The sequence below is a fragment of the Aptenodytes patagonicus genome, chromosome 7 (genome assembly GCF_965638725.1).
Source record: "Aptenodytes patagonicus chromosome 7, bAptPat1.pri.cur, whole genome shotgun sequence".
In the NCBI taxonomy this organism is placed as follows: Eukaryota; Metazoa; Chordata; class Aves; order Sphenisciformes; family Spheniscidae; genus Aptenodytes; species Aptenodytes patagonicus.
The window spans coordinates 31,631,288-31,650,548 of NC_134955.1; the positions used below are offsets into that span (position 1 = coordinate 31,631,288).

General features: G+C 35.8%; 1 protein-coding gene across 3 annotated transcripts in view; it reads right to left on the minus strand.

The window, feature by feature from the left end:
- TTBK2 (tau tubulin kinase 2) overlaps positions 1-19,261 on the minus strand; it is a 100,320-nt gene that overhangs the window by 39,839 nt on the left and 41,220 nt on the right. For all 3 annotated transcript variants that reach the window (XM_076344692.1, XM_076344690.1, XM_076344691.1), the window contains exon 6: positions 17,959-18,063. In XM_076344692.1, coding sequence (XP_076200807.1) covers positions 17,959-18,063 — 105 coding nt within the window. The remainder of the gene's footprint in view (positions 1-17,958; positions 18,064-19,261) is intronic.

Sequence of the window (19,261 nt, forward strand, 5' to 3'; positions counted from 1 at the left end):
CACACAGGATAAATCTGCCGTGTGTATGTTTGCTTTGCCCTGTGCAATCTTTCCTCTTCCTCTTATACCAGCAGCTGAAGCAGAGATTACTGTAAGAGGAAGACTACCTAACATAAGCCAGCTAATGCTCTGGCAGAGAATTTACCCAGACAGCAGAATATTGTTTTACTTATCTCCGTAAGTAAAAATCTTATGGTTGTTCTGCATTACGGGAAGTCCTGTGCTCTTAGCAGACTGGAGAACCGAGACCTTCATTTTTAATTGTTTTGTACATATGATATTTAGTATTTATAATGATAATACCATACATTAAAGAGTTGCATCAATCCAGTAGTACACCTATTTCAGTAGTAGACTTATTTTCAACTAAGGATGAGAAGCAAAAGGTCTCAAGCAAGTTAATGTACATAAAATAACACACTTTCCTTCTTTTCTTTTAAACTATTCAAAATAATTTTTCATAACTCAGCAGAGAATTTAGTCCATAGCTCAGAAAGAATTAGAAACTACAGTTTCTGTTTTGATTTTGGTTCGCTTCTATTTTCACAAGGAAACAAATTTTACTGGACCAAACCATCTGTCTTTCCACTATAACAGCTTTTAATTTCAAACAAATAGAAGAGCTCTCAAAGACTTTCAGTTCCTGCAAGTTTAATGAAAATTGGTGATTAAAGACAGAACCCAAATTAGTACCTTGACACAGAGGCAGGTAGCTAAAATTCAATTAAAATGGCTCACATCCATCTTGAGGGACACCAATCAGTTGGTCAGTCAGGATGCATTTTAGACGGCAAGTAAGCACATGCCTAGTCCCAAAACTGTACTGGTCAGAAAGGTAGGGTGTAGTATGAAGCTGAAAATACTAAGAAATTTGGAGGGCATAAGGGAAGCAGTACACAAAACCATAGGAAAGCAGTAAGTTTCACCATTCATAGAATAATTTTTTTTTTCAAAGATAATATCAAATCTCAGTGGTAAAATTATTTCTTTTTTTTTTAAAGAGAATTAAAGCCCATTCCCATCAGCATCTGTCAGTTCTATAGAAAATAAAGGAACTGCTATATCAGAACATAGAACAGCTATACTGCACACCAGAATTTCTAAATTAAGTTGTTCAATGATTGTTTAGATATGATACCAGTGTTCTGCACACCACAGGAAAGGAGAAAAAAAAACCAATATACCGCAACAATTACAAAGTATTGTATTATGAGAATTAAATCTTTTTCATATCTCAACTATTTATCAACCTGTTCCTTCAGGCAGGATATTAATAGATTGTGTATTCTTTTTATTTTTCACCCAAAAACCCCCAAACACCAGGTCACAAAGAATCTTCCTCCCAAAGAAATAACCATAAATTATGTTCTTAAGATTTTCATTTTGTTTAATTATTGCAAGAATATTCCATAGAGATGTTACAAAATAATATCACACCACATTAAATTCATATATCCATTCTACTTGTGTCACCTTCTAACTCAATTCATAATGCTCTTTTTTCATCTTTTACACTAACTCACTACCTGCCTTTTTCACCTTGTACTATCACACATGAGACAACAGCTGCCTGTCTCTATAACACTGATTTCCTTCATTTCTTCTTTGTCAGTAATACAATCAAACTTGCAAGGATTATGTTCAGTGGATGCTGAGAATGCTACATATATGCATTATAAGATTGTGCCTTAAATAATCTCCCTCTATGTCCTTGAAGGAGGTTATGGCAGACAAACATAGTAAATAGTGTTACACTGGTAGGTATAACACAGCTATGCATTACTTCAAAAACTTTTGAACCCTAAGAATTTAATAGTTATTTTAATCTCTTTATTAAAAAAATAATGTCTGCACAAACCTCTCCAAACTAACTCCCTTGTCTCCCCTATAAAGTTATGACTAATTCAGAAATGGAGCCTCAAATGACTAATGTAATTCTTTCAACTCATGCAGATTCCTGCTTATAAAACCAATAAAACAAAGGGCTCTTGGCTTAGTCTCTCCAGCAAATAACTATTTCCATAGTTATTGGGATTTAAGAAACAATAAAGATCAATTAGGCTCCAGTCTTTGCCGACTTAGATGACATGAGGGAAAGAATTAAGGAGTATGTGTAGGTTATTTAAGAATGAGGCTATATGTTTACATCTTGAATTGAATGGCTCTGATATTATATAATAATTCCTTTGCTACAGAACTGGAAGTTATAAAGAAAAGATAGTCATCTTAGACTCTTCAACAGAACTCCATTTACTGAAACAAAGCTTTTTTTCTTTAAAGTAGTTGATAGCTTTTTAAAAACTGAACTATCAAATACTTAGCTCAGAATTTGGAAGGAAATCTTGCAAATGTCATCTAATTCCAAAAATATATGTAATGTAGTCTGACTGATGCAGATTTAGTGAAGAAAAGCTGAAAACATAGTTTTAAAATATATGTTCTTTAGACATTGCCTTTGTCCTACAGTAGCAAAATGTACAAAATTTAATTTTATAGACATGGAAAGGCAGAAGTGGGCTATAACAGGAAGGGATAGTCAGGTTTCAAAAAAAATTACCCCAGCCCTCTCTTCCAACGCTACTTTTGAATCGTTATTTATTAATAAAAATATTTATTTTAGAAACAAAGAACATACAGTAAATAGTTTCCAACCCTATTTTCAGGAGCTTAATGCATTCTATTTGGCAGCTGAATTATATCACATACATCTCTATTGCTCCTTCTTTTATTTTTATTTGTGCCATAATAGCTGAACTGATTTTGCTAATTGCTGGAAAACACACAATCAGTGCAACAACATTATTCAAAAAAAATTAAGATTTACACACTAAAGATTTAAAATACTCCTTTGTTTATAATTTCTTGTTCATTCTATGCCTTTCTGCTGATTTGTAGAGAGTTCAGTATAAAACTATTACTTATTTTTAATGTTTTACAGTCCCAGCTCTTGAATCTTCCCAAGAAGTGCTGAAGAGAAGTGTTAGGAGGCTGACTCAAAATACATGATTAAGATGCCTGTTCTATGGTTCAAGTTAAAACTGCAACTTGCCAACTTATTCCATCATGTCAAACTCCTCAGTAAGCCAGTAACAATGAAAAATTGGACATAATCTAGCTTTGTTGCATCACACCCCACTTCCCTGTCACATCTTCTTCCTCACTTCATATAGATTAGAACAAATATTTCTAAAAACTGTTTCAAGAAGCAGCTGACCCAGCGCAATGCTCTACAGAGACAGACACTACTTTTGGTCCTGGCAGAGCATAGTGGTCTTCCCAGGCTAGATAGCCCACACAAAGCTTCACACTAATACAGAGGAACTACTGCCAGATTTAAAGTTCACTGAGGCATTTACATGACACCTTTGAGGTTACCACCAAATGTTTCTTGTTCTTTGTTTCAGCACCTGCTATTTTCACTTCTGCAGTAGAGGGGGAGTGAGGCAGGTAAATAATACTCATTCTCAGTCACCCTTTTCCCACTCCTTCTCCTCCTGTTTTTCCCTTGCACTTTCTGATACCTCATACACTCTATTCCTCTCCCTTATTTCATGAAATCTAATCACAGACCTGGGAAGGAATAAAGGGAAAATCTGAAGGGTTAAGTGGAACGCACAGTGATTTGGTAAAGATCGGTTGAAAGAATTTGGTAGGGAGGAACCACTGCAAGTTACATAGCCATTTAATGCCTGACATTACTTCACTGTGTTCAGTGCCTTCTTCACATTAATTTCTGTCTTCATTAGACAAACTGTCCTGGTTTCAGCAGGGATAGAGTTAATTTTCTTCCTAGTAGCTGGTACAGTGCTGTGTTTTGGATTCAGTACGAGAATAATGTTGGTAACACACTGATGTTTTAGTTGTTGCTAAGTAGTGCTTACACTAGTCAAGGGCTTTTCAGCTTCCCATGCTCTGCCAGCGAGAAGCTGGGAGGGGGCACAGACAGGACAGCTGACCCAAACTGGCCAAATGACGTCATGCTCACTATATAAACTGGGGGAGGAGTTGGCCAGGGGGCAGCAATCGCTGCTCAGGAACTGGCTGGGCATTGGTCGGTGGGTGGTGAGCAATTGCATTGTGCATCACTTGTTTTGTATATTCTATCATTATTATTATTATTATTATTATTATTATTATTATTATTATTATTTCCCTTCCTTTTCTGTCCTATTAAACTGTCTTTTTCTCAACCCATGAATTTTACTTTTTTTTTTTTCTCTCCGATTCTCTCCCCCATCCCACTGGGGGCGGGGGGAATGAGCAAACGGCTGTGTGGTGTTTAGCTGCCTGCTGGGTTAAACCACAACACAAACAATGTAGAAATTAATAAAAAGAATTCCAGTTTTAGGATTGCCCAGTTATAGACATTTCATCCTGGGAACTTCTCATGCCAAATTTTAGCATGCACAGGTCTTTGCTTTGTAACCATTAGTGTTGAGGTGTCCAGTACATCATGCATAGCTTTCATGCAAACGCTGAGGAGGAAAAGTAACTTTTTGTCACTTCCCTGCTCCAAAAAATTATGTTGCAAAATAATGGTGTGTTCATTCAATGAGTCAACTTATGAAAGGTCTACTCTAAAGTATATCAATGTGTAAAAGCCTCAGAGGACTATTATACAGATAGGAACTTACTAACTTGTTTTGCTTCCTCCATCATCCTTCCCATAATTTGAGTCTTTCTATGACAGTAAGGAGGAGAGGGTAATGGTGTTATTAGTCTGGTACAGCAGTAATGAAGAGAACCCTTTGCTGAGCCTGAGCAGATTAGCCCCGTGGGAGCACTGGAAGGCTCTTGAGTGCTTCTTGTGCCATGTCTGAATAGTTACGTAGCTCTTGCTCCTTGTCACAGGGTGCCTCCATGCTAAGCTTGAGAATGCATGCTGAACTATTCAAGTTCTTGTGTTTTTCAGAAAGAGGTTACGAAAAGGAAAAAAGGGAAGGATAAAACAGGATTATCTTCAGGTTCAAATTCCTCCTTGTAACATATCATGTATAGTACCATAGCACCTACAACTGCAGAAACACTTCTTTGTCACATTCATCACTTGCAGCCCAGACAACAGCAGCCTAACTACACAGCAGTGCAATTATTAGTGAGACATGACTCCAGTAAACTCTACTCACACAAGAGTGACAGTGAAAAGAGGACACTAGAAAGAAATTGTTGCTATAACTGATAAGGAAATAACCTAAGGATTGATGAAAATTTTATCAGAATACAGAAGGCATGTGGATAAATTTTAGAGAAGTTTGCATAAGTTTCAGTGAGAAAATAATATGATTTAGTGACAACTTGAAGGTAAAAATGAAATGAAGAAGAGGAGCCCAAAAACTGTAGTGCAAGTTTAAGTGACATGTTAAATATGAGATAGGCAGTATAGCTGAGGAAGATGAGAAGATTTCAAGAGGAAAAATAAACACAATTTTACTTGTTTAGGTGCAAATATGCAATCCTTGACTAATCACATCCCTGTGTAACGTACTGTTAGGGACTGAGAGAGAACATCACTGAGAAAAGATAGCATAAGGTAAATGCCAGCAACAAAATGCTTCTCAACAGGATGAAACAACCACTGAACAGTACATTTAACAAAATTACATGGACCATTACCCTGCAGCATCTGGCTTTCAACAGTTTTAGTCAGGTTTGGAAGAGAGGTCTTTTTAGACCAGTTAACATCTTTTAGCCAATTATTTATTATATGCTTAGTATGGAGCACTATGAATTGAAATAGGTCCCTGAAACTTTTTTGTACTATTTAATTATTTTCCATATAATCCACTGCCACTTAATACTGTACGCATAAAACATGTCCTAGTTGTCCTTGGATTTTGCTTTAATCTGTGTCACTCAAAGCAGAGAATGTATCAAGGAACTGCTGAAGATACAATGTATCTTCCTGCTCTTTAAATAAAACCAAAACCTGATAAATTTCACAATTTTCTGGAGCTGACCAAAGTGCTACCAATCATTTAAATTTAATAGGCGGTCTCAATTTAATCCAAATTTTAATCTGAATGCAATGTTCAGCAACTATTCTCAAACAACTTCCAGTATATAGACTCTTATTTATAATAAATGCACGCAGTCAAGGTATTATTCAGGAGTAGTTACTGAAATTCTAAATCATCAGTGGCACTGGGGCAAATAAAGAAAACTGCACAAGTTTAAGACAGTACTATCTGTGGACCACTTCTGAGACTTTTTTCTTAAAGTAATATCAATGTTTGCAGATCAGGCTCTAACAGCATTTACTTGAAAAGGAGATTGAGAAGCATATATGAGCAATCCATCTTTAAGCAGTCCGTGGGTCCAAATGGCCTTCAGAGAGGACAAAAGATTTGCAGTGATCTTTTTTCTTACAAGAGTGTAGCTTCACCACTGCTCCTTTAGTTCTTAAAATTATCCCACTTTTTTGCCCATCATAAAAAGCATTTAATGGATATAGCTTCCACTCTTTCAGTACCATAAAAACTATGTTCTCTTCCAAACACAGAAATAAACAATCTGCAATTCTTCTGCCAAGATGACAGGAGGTAAGGTAGAATAAGATGGAAGTATTCTCTAGTCCTCCTCAGCAATCAAGATAATCCAGCATACTAAAAGAAAGAAACAACATGCAATTCAAATGCATAACCGTTCCCAGATTTCATGAAGTAAAGAACAAAGTAAAAGAATGAATATATAAGATATGTATACCTTCTACCCTTGTATTTAACTGAAGTATAATAGACTTTGAAAGCTTTCAAAATGTATTTAATACTCTGGTTTGATATTTAACAACACATTTCTGTGCAGCACGCTGTGCAGGGGTTTGTTGTTGTTGTTTTTTTGGGGGGTTGTTTTGTTTTGGGGTTTTTGTTGGGACTTTTTTTTTAAAGAATTCAGCTTCTTAAACTATATTTCCAGGACACCATCTGTCATCCTAAAGTGAAACCTGAAGATAAAAACTCATTTGCTGAAAAATCCTCAGAACCTGAGGGCACTGAAGAAAGACAAGCAGCACTTATCTGATTTTGTACATAAACACCTGAACAGAATAACATGTTCATTGTTTGATGTGAACAGGTTTGTAACTGCTTCCCTAGACAATAAAAAGATCTAAACATTTGCATTTACAATTGCTTTCACTGCATTTTTCTAAGGGTCAGACTGTACAGCAGCTGGTGTATCTTCTGCTTTAGCAGGAGTCAGAGACAATTTTGTTACTGACAGGTCACCAGTAAAGAGCATGAGTAACTTCTCAGAAAATTGTTGGTGGATACTGTCTCCTTTGAATACTTTTGTTAATGTTTACAGTAGGAGTTTTGTGACTCCTTTAATGCAAAACATATCAGAAAAAAACAGTGTTACATTTCCTAGTTGTTCTAAAATCAGGACTTCCCAGCTTGGTAAGGTTTAAGATCTCAAATTTCCAGGTAAAAAAAAACTCTAGCAAGTTAGATCTAAAATATTGTAAACCTCCTTAATGTATGTTAAAAGAATGTAATTTTGATTTTACTTATTTCAAATAAATACAGGAAAGTTTAGACACTTGAAATTAAGGTCATGCTAAACAAACCTGTGAGGGTGAGAACTCTGCCTAAGCTCTTCTTTTTGTTTAAATAACAGCTGAAGAATGACCTAAAATCTAGTCACTGGGAAGGGCAGGAGAAAGGTGGGGAGAAGGGGGAAAGCAGTCATAGGGACTCTCTCCCTTTGACCTAAAAAGCCTAATTTATCAAAAATACAACAGTTCCACAGATAAAACAGAGTATCCTCAGAATACCTTTTAACCCAGGATACTTTCAAAGAGGAAGCCCACGTTCCAAACTAAGCACCAAACTGGGCAAAAAGGAGTTTTCTCCTTCATTCATTTTTGCTGAGTCCAAAAAATCCGACTCAGGTGACTGGTTATTAATTTGAATAATTCTTTAGGCTGCCAGTCAGTGAGACCTGTATACTGAGTAGAAAAACACAGATGTTTTAGATAAAAAGCTTTTATCGAAACACCACCTTCTTATGGATAGTTTTTCAATTGTGCTCTTCCCTAGCTTTGTCAGCTCAGCTTGCATACATGTTATACTATCTTCTTTGTAAAACAAATACAACTCAGTTATTTGTAACTTGAAGTCCACATAAATAAAAGACCACAAAGCTCCGGCCTGTGATAATACATGATGGTTGAATTTATGGATTTTTAAAGAATTATGACCTCAAATTAATTTTTAAAAGTTAATCCGTTTAAGAGCAAAGACTAGTGGCTTCTTTTTTCTTTTATTTTGCTTTCTTTATATTAAATTTAATAGTACCTCAAAGAACAGTTGAGGTTAACATTTACTTTAAAACAGGAGTCTTGACAACTGCCCAAGAGCTAGTTGTAGTACTGATGATGTAAAGAATGTAAATGTCCTTCGGATTTTGTCCCTCAAGGTTTTCTATTTCTGCACCACAGCTGACACCTTCACTTTCTATTAACACCATGTAAATAGAGACATGTAAACTGAAGGCTATATGAAGGTAGGTTTACATTCAAAAAGAATAATTTATTCTTTGTCGCAAGAAAAAACAGATGCTAGTACTACTTACTTCAGCTATCACTAGGACAATGGGAAACAAAATGGTAGGTAAAATAACCCTTTGACAATACTCTCAAAAAGCACTAAACAGTAGAATATGAATCTCGTACATATACTAAATTTGCATCCTGCTAAATGTATTTGCCTGATGATTAGAGAGAGTCTCCCCACAATTAAATTCTAATTACCCTGCTTTGCAGTAATCAATTCTTATCTACACCATTAATTCAATTGTTGGCTTCTTCTCTCCAACAATTTATTCCCCTGCCCCTGTTTCCTCTTTCCTTCTTTTAATAGCCTACATCATCCCCAGCAGTTTTTGTTCTCCTTCCCACACACATTTTTCTCTCTTCCGATCTTTTCCGTCACCAGACAAGGTTCCTCCCACCAATGAGTGTTTCCTTATCAACTTCCATTCTAGAATTTAATTCTACATCTACCCCAAATACCTGCATCCTCGTACTGTCCCCATCATGTAAAACTTAGTTTCAGAAGCCTATACAAACACACTACTGCCCAAGTTTCCATATTCTTCATCCTATTCCCAGCTACACACATATCATTGTTCAAGGTTTCCCAAAAGTATATGTGGTCAAAATATGTTCCAAGTGAACAAAAATAAAATGGACAAAGAGCCACGGTTCAAACCACTGAGAACAGCAGCATAGTTGCAGAAAAATTTGTTCATGTGCCATTTTTGTTTATATATGTTTCTCACAGTTTAGAACAGACTGTACTAGAGACTGATATTTTACTTTTTAGATGCTGCATTTGGGTGTTCAGAACAATTTCATTTATTAAAATAGTACTAGATCTTCAATGCACATGAATCCATGTACAGAAAAAAATCCAGATCAAAATTACCCACTGTAAATAGTGAACTATATGTTAATAGAGTGAATATGTTTCCAAAGACCTTACCTGAAAGAGTTACACCTTTTCCTATTACTCTTAAAGTGAATATACAATATATAGATAAAGTGGCAGAATAGGTACATTTCATCTGTACTCTAAGGCATATAATGCTAGTACTACCTACATCTAGAATATGACGTTTGCATTCAAGATCTCGCCTGAAAAGTTTTAAGTTTTTTCACGATATGTTTAAGTCAGACTTCAAGGTTTTTAGCTAATAAAGCAAGGTTAAGTAAATTGAACAGAAAATATAAAATAACATTACATAAGCTCTCATTTTTAAACAAGTGTGAATTATTCTACACACTTCCAAGCAACATTACGATACACGTTTGTCATTAGTTCCTTTCTTACATCCTTCACAATCCTACAAGCTGCAAATAAATGTTTGTTTCTGACTTTTAAGTTCTAACCAGGTAATAGTGTCAGATCATACAACTTAATGAACTGCAGCCCTTCACTACTCTCTTCAACATGTTCAGACATTTTACAAATATCTTATTACTGAGATAAAAGGGACATATCCCTCTCTCTTTGAAGTTAGCTTCTCACAAACATAGTCATTCAGACAGCTGTACAACAGGTCAATTTTGTTAAAAAGAATCCATTTCAAAATTAGCAGTTAAAAAATAGCTTATTTTACAGTAATTCTTCTGAGAGAACTATTTGTAGCATGAAAAAGTTTGCAAAGCGGGTTTTTTTGCTTTATATTTTTATGTTGATCTGTTTTTCTTTCAGTTTTGAAGATTGACCAACTGAAGCAGACCACTGTAGTAAAAAGATACTATAATAAGAAAATTGCAACTACAACTATTTCATTTTAAGGCTAATACCTGGAACAAGTGGGAAACTGTCTCTGCTGACTGAATAACCCAAGAGAATCTAAAAACCCTGGGTCCTTAAGATGAGCAATAAAGGTATTTCCTTTTGCCAGTATGTTCAGACACTGGGGCAGACTAATAAAGCTTGAACACAAACATTTTCATTACATAAAATCGCCTCTCAAAATACTCCTTCCCATAATTTCCCAAAATGAACTCTTACTCCTCTTTATAAAGAGGGTTGATATTTTCCTGTAAGGAAAAAGCTGAATTTAAAGTTACAGTCCAGATAATGATTATGGAATAGCAGAAGAGATTAGTCCTTCTCCAACAGTTGAGTAATCCAACCATTACATTTATAATCAATTCTATCCCTTTTTACCAATTTTACAACAGATTACTACCTACACAGTTGATGTGTAAAAATAAGACTTAGAAACTCTGCATTCACTTTGTAGGGAAGGGAATAAAGACAGCTACAACTAAAATATTTGGGAAATACACTGGATATATATTATTTCATTGTTTTCTGAAAAAGAGTTCTGATATCATTGGGGGAAGAAATAATGTATTCTGCAGAGAGAATTAGAGGAAAAAGGCTATTTCAGCTGCAATGTGGGAAAAGAAGCTTATGTAAAAAAGCAAAAAAGGCGATGACAGAAGTACAAGGAAAACCAGGAAGAATAAGGAAGAAATTTGACACTAGTTTTTAAAAACAAAAAACATATGCTCCTATGTTTATAGCAATTTATTCCCAATTTTAAAAACTGGTGGAACTCCTCTGCTCTTTAACTCAATGCCATCCTTTGTATTGAAAGCTTGGGTCAGATGGAATGGATGACCCAAACAACACATCATTGGCTAGGTCCCTGAGTTAATAAATGAGGAAAACCTGATAATTAAGAAGAGAAACAGATACTTCATGTGAATCATTTGTGTCCTTCAGATATGCAAAAATCAGTGCATCCTGTAGCAGCCGTTCATGTGAAAATTGCTTACTGAATTCAAAAGCTTAAGCTTTGTGATCGTTCTGTACTTTTCTTGAAAAAGGGGGTTTGATGGATACAAAAATGTGGGAATAAAGACATTAATACCACAGAAGCAATTTCTTAGATTCCATCATATTCTTGGTGGATAAACTACAATATATCTCCTTCAAGTCTTATTTTTTACTTTCAAAATCAGTCATACTGTCATCTGGCTGCTGCAAACCAAATGAAGGTCATTTTAGATAATTTAATCCAAGGGTGAAAAATCATGCTATTGCAGATCCCACTGGGGAAAAAGCAGTGAAATGGGCTGAAAACTGCTTGCTCCTCAATTCTGTAAACAGACAGTCCACATGTGACACTCCAAACTGCAATGAAAATTGCAGTAAGCACTAAAAGTGTTAAACAAGTGAATTGCTCACTTGGGACTCCTCTTCCTGTTCTTTAAATATTACTTTCTGAGAAGCTCTTTATATTAAACCTGCATTTTTCAAAACACTATTTAGATAGGAGCAGCTACAGCTGAACGGACTCCCCAGTAGCATGGTTTTAACAGTGCTAAATCACCATGGAGGCTGACATTAAGATGGGTAGTACAAAGATGAACGACATCTCTGAAAATGACACTGAGATGTCTTAGGATCTGACAAGCATTACAGCAAAACTCTGGGGGATCCTTTAATACAGAAGTATGGCTTGAACCCTTCATGGAATTAGTTGGGATAATCTTCAAGAAAGGCTTTCTCACTCTAAGCTCTCTGCCTTGACCATTCTTTTAGGTAAGAAGTCTAAGGAGACACCATAACTTCTCAGGAAGAAAATAACAAAACTAACAACAAAAAATCCTCCCTCCAAACCTGCCTATAAGGAACAACTAATAACAGCCAAAGTGAAAACGCAGTGTTGAAACTACTTTTGTCAGTAATTCAAAATAAGAAGCCAGCAATATGTACACAGCACATACATAAATAAGACTTCCTACCATTCATGTATGGTTTCTTATATTAGAAGATAATATTTTCTGTATGCAGTATTATCTCCATCTTTGTGTAGTTCTATATAGACTGGTGCTAAATTCTGCTTTTTGCTGTTAAGCACACCTTCCATTTAAACCTTAAATAATAATTACAGACATAACAGACTGTATTTGAAGGTTTAAGGGTCAAACAAAGATTATTTTCAACTCCTACAGAAAATGATGATACTTTTCCAGTTTTGTTTCCCAACAGAGATTTAAAAGAAAACAGTGAGGTTTTGGGTGGTTACAGAAATCTCCCTTCCAACATAAGGAACAGTCTGAAATAAAGAATGAAGTTTGTTTCTTTACAAATCCAGAAGCAGGTAATGGAGGCAGGTCACCATCTTTACTGTTGCTTATCTTTACTGTGAATGAAAGATAATAGGCTGTGCGGGCAGAGATCCTTAAGAGCCTTAAAAATGTGAGTAAGTAGCTTGTTTGATGCACTTTGGAAGGGTAACATAATCAAAACAAATCACATGAATTGTGTCTGTAGTAGCAACCTGAATTTTGGTGTTTGTCAAGGCAAAAACCTTGTATTCATCAAACCAGAAAAAGAATACTGCAACAGTCAGGTCAGGGGATGGTGAGCATACACAAGAACTTCAGGTTTGTGAATGAAATAAACAAACAAACAAACCCCATACATACGCATATGAATGTATACGCATAGTATACAGAAAACACTGTCAGGATATATACACAGACTGGATGTAAAGACATACCAAGTCAAAACTGCCAGTAAGCCTTGGTGACAGGAAGATAGTATCACATGCAGTGATTAGGAACAGAAGTAGCGCTGAGTGGTTGACACAGGAGAAAGGAGACTAAGAGCACGTTGAGTTTGAGTTCATCATAAGATATTCACAAAGATACCAGAGACAGATGACACAGTTTTAGTTTAAACAGGAAACAGTATTGGAACAGGGACATCATGAATGTGAATCATGTGCCTAGAGATTAAAAAATGTGTTTATGAATGAGGCTATCTGAAGATAAAGGGGGAAAGGAGGGAACATAAACTAGAGAGGGATACACTGAAGACAGAAGACTTGAAATTAAATCGTGAAAGAAGCTGGAGCCAGAGGAAAGTCAGATAAAGGAAGACTGTCATCAAAGATAAAGAGGCAGAAACTATGTGGATGCAGGTTTAAGACTTGTATTAATGGAAAATGGAGAAAACTGAGAAAAGGAGACAAAGCTGACAGGGATCACAGAAGATGAAAGCTAGTAATGTTGAGAAGAAAAACCAGCACAGGAAAAGAAGATGTCAATAGACGGTATGTCGTTATCACATGGGCATGGGAGAAGCTATAAATTAGTTCTGATGGCATAGTTACAGAAATTTTAAATTTTCTGGATGCTAACATCTCTCAGTAAACACAAGCTAAACATTTCGTTCAATTGTAGACTAATCTACCTACCCAATTTTCTTTGCAAGCTTGATTATATTGATCCCTAGATAATTTAATTCTTATTTTTTAACAAATAAAATAATTTCAACTTACTAATATATGAGCTGCTATTAATTTCAAGGCAGACTGAACTGGAGGAGCTTTGTGTTGTGAACTTTGCAATAAACACTGCTTATGGTAAACAACAGCAGAAGAAACAAAACAGTGAGATAAATCTTATTTCACAATAAATCATAAATTAAAATACATTCTTATTCTAGTTAATGTGTCAAATGTCTCATTTTAAAACTTCTCTCTAGCAATAAACAACAATCAAATGAGAATTCAAGAAATCAGTGCTCCCACAAAGGAGAAAAAGATAGATTACACTCAAGTTGAACTGAAATAAGCAGTGCTTAAACGTAGGCTTTGTCTATAGTGTACAAAAATCCTGGGAGCAATTTTTGCTGTAATAACATCTATTTACTCTAGAGAATAATTTAATTTATCAGGGAAGATAGAGCTGCTTTTAACTTAATTCTACAGCCATTTCGGGAAGGTAGAAAAGCATGGCAGCAAAATGAGAAAACAGACTGCAGTGAACACAAATAGATCCAATGCTACTGTAAAATTTGCCCCAAAAGAGTCTATGATAACTCATTAAAACCCTGCAATTAAATTAATATGATGCATGGGAAACTTAGTTCCATTGGCCATGATTTGGAGTATTATTGACAGGCAAGTGCACATGAAGAAACTGAAGTTCAGAACGGTTCTATACACCATAGAAAAGATGAGGGAGACGCAAGTCCATGCGAAGGAAGTGTCTGTGTCATCAATACATTTTCTGTAATGAAAACAGGTATGTTTGGTAACTACTGTAATAACAATGTGAAACAAAAAAGTAATTACTACAGATAGTACCAAAAATATTTAAGTTCTCTAACCTGAATGAATCTTCATTTCTACTTTAAAGCATAAACATTTTCTATTGGAATATTGCTGGAACTTCATTAAAATTTCTCCAGACCCATTAGCACTGCTGCCTGTTCGTGAACTTCACTGCCAACACATCATATATGGCACCTGTAGTAAAATCTGCACATTGGCCACTACTTTCCATAGAAGATTCTGCATTCAGCCACTTGAAACTTTCTGCATATTACCAATTCAAGCTGAAATTCTTCATGTTACATGACTGTTTTTGTAGCTGCTTGCTTTTAATTCAGCACATCATTTCAAACTGTTCTTGAATGCAGCTGAAACAAATGTTTATTTTGTTTATTAACCCCCACAATAATTTGTAGGAAGCCTATATGCCCAGCGTGCCTTGGAATGAAGACAGACAAGGAGGGATTTGAGAGTGTACCATGATGATGTCAAGGAATATTCTACTAGCCACCCAAAACTGATTATGCATGAGCTTTTGAAAAACTAAATTTCACACAAACTCAATACAGCCTTATTTGAATCAGGCATCTAAATTCTTCAAATGTTCTATCTGTCACGAGGCATAATTCAATCCAGAGCTGCAACAGCCTGAATTTCTTTTCTCTCACTCCTTCAGAATGCTTTCAGGTTTCATTGTGGCGCAAAGAAAAAACTGAGAGCACAGAAAATTTCACTTATTTGCATGGTACTATTCCAGTGGGCACCAAAACTACAAGGAGAAGAGAAACTAGTGTAACTGGAAGCAAAGCAATATGAGGAGGTGGATGTAGAAAGGAAACCAGAGAGGAGAGACAAAAGAAAACACTGAGACTAGAATAAGCACAGGCTTAACAGAAACACAGAAGGGTCCGAATGGATGGTTGAACGTATCACTAGCCACCAGCACATACTTCAGTCAAATACTGGAATAAAACCATGGATGCCCATGTTTTATAATTCCTCTTTTTATAACAGATCTGAAACAAGAACACCTTATCACACTGAAGTCGTATGAAACTCTGCTGCATTCCTCTGTCTTGATACAACGTACTGGAATTAACTGAGTCTAATGTTGGGTAGCTTAATGGTTTGATAAATTTTTCACTTCCTCTTTGCTTCTTGACCTGATTTCACAAAATAAAGCAGTCTTCCTCACCATAAGGACCTCCGTTCAACTTCTTGTTTGAACTTCATTCAAGTGAATAGTACCTATACTAACAAGAAGATTTATACTATAAAACTGATGATAATTTATTTTTGTAATTGCCTTTTAGTTTCAACCCCCTTGCCAGCCTAAGTTGCATTTTGTCGAAGAACTACACACCTTTCTTCTCTACCAGTCTTGAAGCTAACTTGATTTTTTTATCTCCACCTGTTGGAATGTATATGCTAGCCAGTGGTGCTGCCAATGACTTCTGGAGGGAAATACAGTCCTGTCATAAATTTTTCTGCTTTCAACAGTATCCATATAAGCCTCTTCTGTCTTTTTGAGTTGAACAAACAGATTTATGGCCACCAGGAATTCCTTAATGTTGAGGGAAATACAAAGTTGCCAAAGGACTAAAACCTGATACTATAATTTCCAAAACTTCTCTTCTGATTCTTTCAGAACACTTCATGGAAATTCAAGGACTCGGGGATGATATGTAAAATCTCAATGGGACTGGGATTCTTTCTGTGGAAGTCAGGTGTATAGAAAATTAGGCTTATCATAAAAATCTAATAACCAACCTTAACTAAGGAACAGGTTCTTACCAATAGAGTACTATGTTTTTTGGAGAACATGCTTTTACATTGTTCCAGGTTATTTGCAGTATCTGCTGAAGAAATCTAATGAAGTTTAGAAGAAGGATAGCCTTAAGGAGAAGCACATAGCACATTTAATGAAAATATTAATAAATTTTATTAGTAAGCAAGGCCAACAGTATGGTTGCTATCTATACAAGAGCCATTTCTGACCATTAAGTACAAATAAAACTACTGTCTTTTTTTTCCCCTCACTGCTATTCTACTAATATGGATTACACTGTCAGAAAATTCTAAACAGATTAAACTGAAGAATTACTTCAGTTACATTGTAGGGCACTGCAATGAAAAACAAAATGCAAGAGCTGAGTTGTTACAAAAGAAAGAATAGCAGAAATATTAAATTTTCTGTTGTTATCACCTATTTCTTCTGAAAATACTACCACTGGTGTGTGTATATATATAGAAATTACAGAATCTTGGGAATTGTTTTCTCTTCAAAATTACAGGTCAGTTAGAAAAACATTATAAGCAGCCAAACATACAGAACACGACAAGAACACTGAGAAATAAAAAAAATTTAAAAACTACTTAAAATGTTTAGCTCACCTTTCCAACAGCAGCAGCCACTCTGTTGGTCTCCCCTGCTCTTTGCTTTCATTGCAGTGTCCAGCATTATGGCTGAAGGAATAGAGTACAGCAGAACCCCGCTAATTTACCTTACTAATTCATATACCTCATAATTTGCACACAAAAATTTGCCACTTTCCCAACTTCTTAGGCAAAATAAAATTGAAAAGCCTGTAGAGATGGCTTCTACCACTCAAATCGCATCACATTAGTAAATATGCTACACAATATTGACTAGTACATTACTCAGTATTACCGTCAAAATGTAAACTAAATAAAGAAAATACATTTCTTTAAAACATCACCATGTACCATGGCACTGACTTGCTCATTTTCAAACTTTGAAATTAACAAAAGAACTGCCCGCCAGTGAATTAGGGAGGCTCTACTGTACTTAAAATTGTAATGTCCTCATTGATACGCTTTTATCTACAATTTTCTTCAGACTACATCGCATGGGAATACAGAAACTACACTTAACTATGTCCTGTTATATATTATAATTAGTGTCCTATCACTGTTTTAATTATTCAGACTTTCTCTTTCAGAAGATTATATATTCAGTTTAGTGTTTGACTTTTTTCTCCTACATAGATTTTTTTTTTTTTTCCTTAATGCAATATATAATACCAAGTGAAATTCAGCTCTGGTGTATTACTCAGATATTTAATGAAAACCTATTTGTCACTTGATTTTCCAAACCAAAAGATAGATTATCCAAAAAAACCCATAGACTACACCTCTGCCTCAAGCCAAAAATCAGAAACCTGATTCATCCCCAACTGCCAGTCTTTTAATATAATCAATAAATCACATGGCATTTCTGATCTGGGATTATGTTTGTCAAGTTTAGATCAGTTACCAGTTCAATGCAACTCCTATACTTCTCCAGAAAAAAAGACAGCGTATTACCACATTCAATTAATCAAATTGACAACTGTGAAAAAATCTTACTGGTCTGACATCCCCACATGAGTTGGTAAATTGCCGTGCCAAGCCAAAATCCAGCATATAACACTTCCTGCAGGTGCTAGGAAAACGTCCCATTGCGAAGTTAGACTAGGAAGAAAAACATATACAGATAGATATAGATAAACACACACACATTTCAATATGTGCACATATCAATGCAGTAACACAATCATAGAAAATTCACGTTCTACTTCTCTAGCCTTCCTTCTATATTTTCAGGAAATAGTCCCCTAGGCACTAACAAGTTTATCTAAAAAAAAATGCACTAATATCATATATGCAGAATACAGAATAAGGATTGCAAATTGCCTTTTCCTTTTCATGGGAAGGGGAATAACCAGGTGTCGTGGTTTAACCTCAGTCGGCAACTAAGCACCACGCAGCCGCTCGCTCACTCCGCCCCCCCCCCGCCCCCCCCCCCCCCGTTGGGATGGGGGAGAGAATTGGAAGAGCACAAGTGAGAAAAACTTGTGGGTTGAGATAAAAACAGTTTAATAATTGAAATAAAATTATAATAATAATAATACACAAAGCAAGTGATGCACAGTACAATTGCTCACCACCCGCCAACTGATGCCCAGCCAGTCCCCGAGCAGCGGCCCCCCCGGCCAGCTTTCCCCAGTTTATGCACTGAGCATGACGTCACATGGTATGGAATGTCCCTTTGGCCAGTTTGGCTGTGCCCCCTCCCAGCTTCTTGTGCACCTCCAGCCTTCTCAGTCGGTAGAGCACGGAAAACTAAAAAGTCCTTGGCTAGTGTAACCATTACCTAGCAACAACTAAAACATCGGTGCATTATCAACTTTGTTCTCATCCTAAATCCAACACACAGCACTAGGTGTACCAGCTACTAGGAAGGAAATTAACTCTATCCCTGCCAAAACCAGGACAGCAGGTTTTAAAAAAAAAAAAAACCAAACAAAATAAACCAAAAAAAACCCCACCACCAAACAATAAAAGCTAGGAAGTCAGTGAGGACTTATGGAGGTAATCCATTCTGAAAAGCTTCAGTAAATTTTCTTATTTGCCTCTACGGATTAACATACCATGTTAGCCCTTTAAAAAAAAATTCAACACTGCTAGTTTATGATGTTTGAACATGTTGGCTGAATTGGTTCAAGTTTCTCCCCACCAAATCCCCTTAAAATTGATTACATGATACAAAAAAAGATAAAGCTAAAACCAAGTTCTGTGAAATGGAATTGAAACTACACATCTGAGCAAGCTGGAAGCTTAACACAATTAACTCTAGAAAAACTACTTTTCTTTTTCCATTAAGTGAAAC